Source organism: Pygoscelis adeliae, unplaced genomic scaffold (genome assembly GCF_000699105.1).
Source record: "Pygoscelis adeliae isolate BGI_AS28 unplaced genomic scaffold, ASM69910v1 Scaffold190, whole genome shotgun sequence".
Classification (NCBI taxonomy): Eukaryota; Metazoa; Chordata; class Aves; order Sphenisciformes; family Spheniscidae; genus Pygoscelis; species Pygoscelis adeliae.
In genome coordinates this window covers 273,958-281,965 of record NW_008823922.1, presented here as the reverse complement: position 1 = coordinate 281,965, position 8,008 = coordinate 273,958, and the positions used below count along the sequence as shown (strand labels likewise).

The 8,008-nt window shown below is 35.7% G+C and overlaps 1 protein-coding gene across 2 annotated transcripts in view; it reads left to right on the top strand.

The window, feature by feature from the left end:
- PCGF5 (polycomb group ring finger 5) overlaps window positions 1-8,008 on the top strand; it is a 67,520-nt gene that overhangs the window by 40,675 nt on the left and 18,837 nt on the right. For both annotated transcript variants that reach the window (XM_009320101.1, XM_009320093.1), the window contains exons 3-5: window positions 1,202-1,298; window positions 5,870-5,925; window positions 6,048-6,107. In XM_009320101.1, the coding sequence (XP_009318376.1) occupies window positions 1,202-1,298; window positions 5,870-5,925; window positions 6,048-6,107 (213 nt within the window). The remainder of the gene's footprint in view (window positions 1-1,201; window positions 1,299-5,869; window positions 5,926-6,047; window positions 6,108-8,008) is intronic.

Below are 8,008 nucleotides of genomic sequence, written 5' to 3'. Positions count from 1 at the left end.
GCATGCCACCCCTAGGCTCATCTCTAGTGAGCCCGGTTTTGTCCCCTTCCCCCTTCAAACCTAGTTTAAAGCCCTCTCAATGAGCCCTGCCAATTCATAAGCAATGACCCTTTTCCCCCTGTGAGACAGCTGGACTCCATCTGTCGCCAGCAGGCCCGGTGCCGTGTAAATCTCCCCATGATCTAGAACGCCAAAATTCCTCCGACGACACCAGCCCCTGAGCCACGTGTTGATCAGGAGTGTTTTCCTGTTCCTTCCAGTGTCCTTCCCTGCCACTGTAGGGATTGAGGAAAACACTACCTGTGCTCCCGATCCTTCAACCAGTCTCCCCAGTGCCCTGAAGTCCCTTTTGATCGCCTCAGGACTTCTCTCTGCAACCTCATCACTGCCAGCCTGTATAACCAACAGCGGGTAGTAGTCCGAAGGCCGTAAATGCAGTAATGGCAGTAAAATCTACAGTCTGCAATTAATCATTTGGAAGCAACAGTAGTGTAGCACCTTGTTTAGTTTAATTTCAGTTTATTGGATTTTAAATTCCCGTTGTTGTCGTTTTGGGTTTGTTTATACTTGCCATGGTCATGATCCTGATTTTTCATTATAAGATTCGAGTATTAAATGTTTACTGTAAGTTCTGTCATTGCTTTTGAAGGCGCTGTGTCAAAAGGGAAACATAGCCACTTTGAACCTGTGTACCATTTCTGTGAACTTTTGTCTTACAACAAGTATTTACAACAGTATTTTCAGTTGCCAGCAACACTGTTGGAAAGAAAATAACGTGCGTAAGTCATTTTCAAATCATCTGAAGTGATGATTGGCTCTGCTGGGCTAGAGCTCCCCAGCATGCACTTTCTCAGAACCTGTTCTTTACATGTGCTGCGTGGTATGGGTTTTGCATTTTATGATGCTGGGAGAATTATATGTAGAAAAAATACTGCATACGTTAGAGCAGCACTTGTCTAACCTGTTCTGCTGAACTCGGTGCTGCTGAACTCAGTGTCTTGGCAGAGCAGAACTAGCTATGGCTTTGAGGAACAAGACGTGGATAAGGTACTTTGTAATTATTTGCTTAAAATAATACTCTTTTATCTTTGATGCATGAAGTAGTTAGCTGGTATCATTAGGTCATGTTCAAGCAATATATCTAGATCTTAGTCTAAGGCTTTTTTTATCTTTTTTCTTTTTTTTTTTTTTTGTCCCTCAGTTTGTAAGACTTGTATTGTTCAACACTTTGAAGACAGCAATGACTGTCCCAGGTGTGGCAACCAAGTGCATGAGACCAATCCACTAGAAATGTTAAGGTAAGATGATATTGCACAATGTTTGCCGAAATGGAATAACAAAAAATAAAAAATAAAGTCTTAATATATTTATCCTGAAAAGGAATTAAATTTTCTGCTTTTGTAAAATACATATGTCAACTGTTCTTGGATAGATTCTGTCAATTTTTCATCTCCCAATAGATTGATTTTTTTCAGATATAATAAAAGGAGGAAAGATAAGGGAAAGACACAGAAAGGCTGGGTATATTGTACAAATTAAAATAAACATTTTAATGCCTCTATTAAACAAATAAATGCAGCAGATACCTTTTATTCTTTACATGAAATTAAAGTCTAGAGTTTCTTTTCTCAAACGATTTAGGGCATTCCAAACTGCATGCAACTTTTTTTCTTCTTAGAGCAAGGTAGAAAATGAATCATGCAAATAACTGAATGTTTTTCAGAACGTAGATTTACCAATCTGAATTGAAATCTGCTGTCAGATTAATGAAAAGACACTCATGAAAGAAAGTTGTGACACCGAGAGTGCCCTTTCTTGAGAGTTTGCATTTTTTATATCACAATAACACATCTTTGTTTAAACAATTATTTTTCTTGAAATTCTGGATTCTCTTTTTAGTGATGTTATGTTGAAACAAAGGTGATAGCCATTCTACAAGTATAGTACAGAGAAATCAAGAAATGTCATCATAAGTGGAAGAACTTCATGTTTTCCTAAAATGATGAAGCCACTCCTTGCCCTCACTCCCAACGGTCCCTCCACCCCCCTGCCCCCAATATTATTAGTCTGTAATACTGTTGTGAACTTAGGAAGAAATATTCTTACATCAATGTTAAAATAAATAATTACATCTGGAATTTACTAGGGTTGTTATTATTTCCTCATGTCATTGTGTTTGCTACAATTTGTTGTATTTTGCTTTGATTTTTGACCGATATGTGTGTGCAGAGCAATTCCCAGGCTTCAGTTATATACCAAGAGGATAGGTGGGAGAGATTAAGTTCAGCAGCTCTGGTGTTATTAACTCAAAGGGTGTCATTAGCTTAGGTCTTTATCATCTGAATGTTTTTTGGAAGGGTAGGGCTAAAAGGGTTTATGTAGATGTTTACCATAAGTATTTTTCTGATCTCCTGCTGTGTCAGCCTTAACGGAAGATGCTATACGGAGTGCATAAGGCTGCTAATAAGCTGAAAACAAAAGCATTTTAGAAATGTTTCTTTTATTCTGACAGGACCATTTCATAGGAGCTGAAAAATGCATTTTCTGAAACATCTAGTAGATGTTTAGTAAAATAATAATATGCTTTAAGCAGGAAATGACAGAAGGGTGAGAAAAGTTGAGACCACAAGCCAGAAATGTGGGAAGAGCTATTTTCTTTGCGATTATTTCCTGAAACTCCTTTTAGAGTCTTTGCATTTATTTGCCAACAAACTGCATATAGCTAGTAGTTTGCTGGTTGTATTTTATGAAACAGTTTTAAACATTTGCTAAACTAATAATCAGAAGAGCACATGAGCAGTGTAATGGAATTATCTTTTTTGGATGTTGCCTGTGTAACTTAATACGTCTTGTACTCTGACTGTAGAGACCAGCCCAATCGCTGCTCAAGAATGCAGTCATTTTCTGAGACACTCTAGATAGATAGTATCTTTAACTGAGATCTTTGAGGTAAACTTTATAAGCTACTTCATAAACTCAATTCTGAATAACTTCATAACCATATGAGTTTTTTAGATGTATCTTTTTGTTGGCAGCGCTTAGGGTCTGTTGAAACTATAAGCCTAAGTCTGAAATTCAACATTGAGCTCTAAAATGAAAATCTAGGAAGAGTGTTAAATTCTAGAATTCCCTTTCCTGATTTAGCAGAATTCTGCATCATCAGTGTTCAAATTCTGCGTTGGTTATGCCATGAAGGCAGGCTTCTTTTTTTCTTGGTAGCATGCTGCTTTGGATGCAAGTTTTCCTGAGTGATAGTCTTCATTTGCTTCACTTCAGATAATTAGGAATTATCAGAGAGTAGCTTTGATCTTATAAGTCATTCAATATTATAGCAAAGGTGAAAAAAGAAACTATACGAAGCTGACATAAATGCTTGGTTCTTCTTCCTATACATTCTGGTTTAGAGGTTGGAAGATGTGGGGGTGGAAAGAGGTGTGTCTAAAATATTAATGTTCTAGTTTCAGCATTAACAGGAAGTATCATATTAAATGACTGAGACCAACTTTGGTGTTATGTCAAGTAGTTTCATTTTGGAATGGGTTTGATGCGAGTCACAGAAATACAAATCTTTGTTAGAGCGCTCATAGGCGTGGATAATAGGAACACTGTAAGAGGCATCTGAAATTGAGAATCTTTTTATAATTTCCTATTTTTTCCCTATAGTTTAAGTTTAGTTTCCCTGTACTTAAAGATCAGAAAAGTGTTATTTTTTCTGCATTTTTAAAGTATTGATTAGTATTTATGCTTCATAAGGACAAAATAGCTCTCTTTGTTTAGTTTTTGAAAGAAAATAAAGTCATTGACTGGAGTATGAAGCCAGTTCTTGCTGCTAGCATCGTAAGTTGGCTAAGTATACTGGTTTTCTTGCTATGTTAGCATTACCAGTGGCTTTTGTTTTGGGCTATTGAAGACGAATTAGAAAGTGCTAAGTGGGAATTTTCAAGAATAAATGTAGAAAAAACAGCATGTATTATACCATCCTGAGAAATGGTTAATGGGATTTTGAATTAAGGTAGCGATGTTCTCTTTTGAAGTCCTTATTTCTTTTCTCTTAATGAGTAAGTTATGAAGATTGGAGCTTTCTTACAATGTGAAATGAAATCCATTCCCAAGACAGGTTCCCAAGTTCCCAGTGCTCTGCTGTGGGAACTTCATAGAAAGCAGTACCATCTAGTTGCATTAGATATTGAGAGGAGAGGCTAGAAGAGAGAACTTACCATTTGGAAAGGTAGACCTATATTGTCATCTATCAGAAGTTAAGAGCTCAGACATCCCATGATTTTGGTTTCCTTCTTATCTGTGAGAAAGTATTCTCTATGCTGCTTTGTTTTAGGGCAGGTCTGTTTTACTTGCTGAAGATTTTTTTTTTTTTTTGTCCTTATAAGAAGAAGCAATTAAAAAATGGATCATGGTTGTAGCTTAAACATGACTATTCTTATGGTATGACTGTCTCCACGAACTGACGGATAACACAGGGAACTAGTCTCAGAACAAGATGATTGGGTAATAGGTCTAATTGTAAACTTTCAATTACAAATACAAATTCTGTAAAGAAGAGAACCTGGAATGCTTATGTATTTATTATAAGAAGATAATTGTTATCTATTAAAATAGCTTTTAGGTATTCCTCAACAATAAAATCATTCAGTCTTCTTCCTACTTTGCTGCTGCTAGTGAACAAAAGAGAGAGAACAGTCGTATGTTTTATAGCAGGCCTATAGTGTATTATTAATAACATGGAAACATACATGTATGTATATATGCAAATATATATGTATATCTAGAGAGATATATCATTATTGAGATGAAAAATTAAGGCAATTAAAAATATACTAAAGGCAATTACTGTATTGTAGCTTCTTACTGAATCTCAAGGTACTTAATTTCTCTGGCTGTATTACTTAGTACTTTGTTTTGTCATGGGTTTTTGTTTAGGCTGTGGCAGTGGGAGTCACTGTTCGCAAGAGAAGATGTAGAGGGCAGAGGAGAGAAAGGAAAAGGAAACGGAATGAGAGACAGAGGAAACCAAAGGATAAGTGAGACGGGGAGAGGAGAACTAGAAACTAGAACTAGGAAGTGGATGATAAATTAAACGGCTAGGAGAGTAGGTAAAATTCAGAGAAAGGGGAAGAAAAATATTTTAGCTTCAGCAACAAAGGTAAATGCACTGTGTCCTCTGGAAGGGACTGTAATAGCTATTTCTGGCACTAATATCAGGATATCAGAGGACATGCCTGTGCTGCGTAGTGTCGTCTGGTAGGCAAATTCATGGCAGATTGAAATAGTTTAAATGAATTATGTTGGGTACTGAGAACTGTCTAGCCAGAGCAGCATGGATACTCTGTGGTCTTCTTTGTCCTGCCAAGACTGGTTTGTCTGTGTTATAATGAGTAGGGAATAGTCTGTTCAGTGTTTCATAACAGCCTTATTACCAGAGCACTTGAACACTTAATATGACAATGGAGTTTATAATTTTCATGCTTTACTACTCATGACCTGGACCTTAAAATTGGATACTACTTTCCAGTTTGTTCCTTTTAGTAACACAATTGTTTGCATGTAACACAAATTAAAACAATGAAAATTTTAGAGTATAATGTTTTTTCTCTTTTGCTTCATTTTTGTCTTTATACATTAAAAAATACATTCCTTGGTTATTTCTAAAAGAAATCCATTCAAGAGGCAGTTGAGATAAGCTTTAATGCATGTTGTCTCTCAAGCTAAAAAACAATTGGTTTTTGCAGGATGTATTATTTACCAGAAATATGCAATTCATTTTATTATTCAAAAGTGTTTGTTATTTAAAGGCTAAAAATATTTAAAACGCTAGTTTCTACTTAATGTGAAATGTATTTTTTCCCTTTGAAAGGCTGGATAACACCTTAGAGGAAATTATATTTAAGCTGGTGCCTGGACTTCGAGAACGTAAGTTTCTCATTTGATTTTGGGTACCTGTTTGGGTTGATGGAGGGAATATGGCTATTTCTAATGATATACCTGTAGTATTGATTTAAAAATTCACATCACTGTTCTTTGATGTTAACTAGAGGAACTGCAGCGAGAGATTGAATTTTGGAAGAAAAACAAACCTCAAGAAAATGGACAAGGTGATGATTTTTTTTTCCTCTCTCACCTGTATGTTAAGTAACATTGCTCATTAAGCCCTGTTTCTTCAAACAATTATGCATGCATATTGTTTTTACTGAATTCAAAGATACTATAGAAACTCATAACAAATCTATGTCAATGTAATCTGGGCATTCATGTATTGTTGCTTATCTATTAACCAGTTGTTTTACAAACACTAGCTGTTTTACCATGATTTTTATTTGCATTTCCCGAAGCTCTCACTTTCAACACTCATGCCATTTTCCACTTGAATTCTTAATTTTCTTAATACAGCAAGATGCAGAACTACTTGAGTATTTTACAGATTATTTTCTGTTACTGAATTTGACCAGCTGTTAAGTAGGAGGTTGTCAAGGATTAGTTATGACAAGTAGTAAAACAGTTTTCCTCACCCGCTAAACAATTGTTTTATATATATTCCAAAATGCTTTTTCTTTTTTTCTTTCTTTCTTTCTTTCTTTTTTTTTTTTGTAGTTGACCCATGAACTTTGAGAGCTCAGGCTTGAGGTGTTAAGTGAGGACTACATCCAGCTGTTTTTATGCCCCTTTGATTTGACATCAAGGTTTTGATACCATAGCCTATTTGATTTGGGCATTTTTAAGAATTTTTGGAAGGCTCTGCTAAGCTAAAGAAATAGCTGTTTTTAGTAAAGGATCACTGTCAAGTAAATGTCTTGCAATACTCTTCTGCACTCAATTGTTTATAATATCTTCTTTTCAACTTCATAACACTTCATTTTCTTTCTCACTAGTTTTGTTGATTTGCATTTGGCATCCATTTTAAGGGACAAGGTTCTTTTCTCTGTTATATAATTAAATGAAGAACTGCAGGACAGTTTAGATGAAATTATATTAGTTTACTACAACATACTGTGTAGTGTATACCTATTCAGTTTTAAAAATACTTAGAAAAGATTTTTATGAAATACAGACATTTGTTGACCGTTTAGAAAACTATTTTCTGCCATATACATAGATAGAAAAAAAAAACATATAAATTGCAAATTTGTAGAATGTGACTTACTTCTAACCAATTTATTCTTCTGGTTCTTACCTTCCTCCCATAATTTAATGGTAAACCTAATGGAGATCAGTTACTAAGTGTAATGAGTGATTGGATTGTTTTGTGAATCAGAGGAAGGCTCTAACTCTCAAAATATACTTTTATGTAGCTACGGATGTATCCAGCTCTGTTAGTGACTGTGTCCTTGGGCTATGGAAATTTGACTCTACAAACCATTTGGAAGTCGTGATAACTCATTGAGACAAATTATGAGCATTTAAACTACTTTCTGCCATAAACAAGCATTTAGAATCTTGCCCAAGAATAAATTATTCGGTGAGAATAATTTCAGTACGAAGGGACTGTTTCAGCTGTCAAGACCATCCCCTGCAATCACATAGTCAGTCTAGTTTAAAAGAGTCCATCAGTTATGTATTTACCACAGGTCACAACACAGTTCCCAACCTTAGCATCTGAGATCTGTAAAAAAATCCCAGGACTTACAATTTTCACATATCGGAAGAAGAAAAAACCCGAACAACAAAGCATGTCTCAGGCATTGGGGACTCCTCTAGGAGAGGGCTTACTAGAGAGAATTGATGGGTGATGATAGGAAACATACTGTGGTACAGAGAAAAATACCTTTATTGGTCCTTTCCAGTCTGAACTGGAGAAGGAAGAGTGCAAACAGCTTTACATTGACTCGCTCTCTGGTGATCAGTTTTAGGCTGAATATCTGAGAAAAGCACAGGGAGTAGACAATTTCCAAGGTTTGGAAGAAAGATGAGGAAAAAAATGAGGCACTAAATTATGTCTTACGGAAAGAGGAGTGGAAGTGGGGGAGTTGGTTTGTTTTTCCTGTCTTCTGTTCTTGGG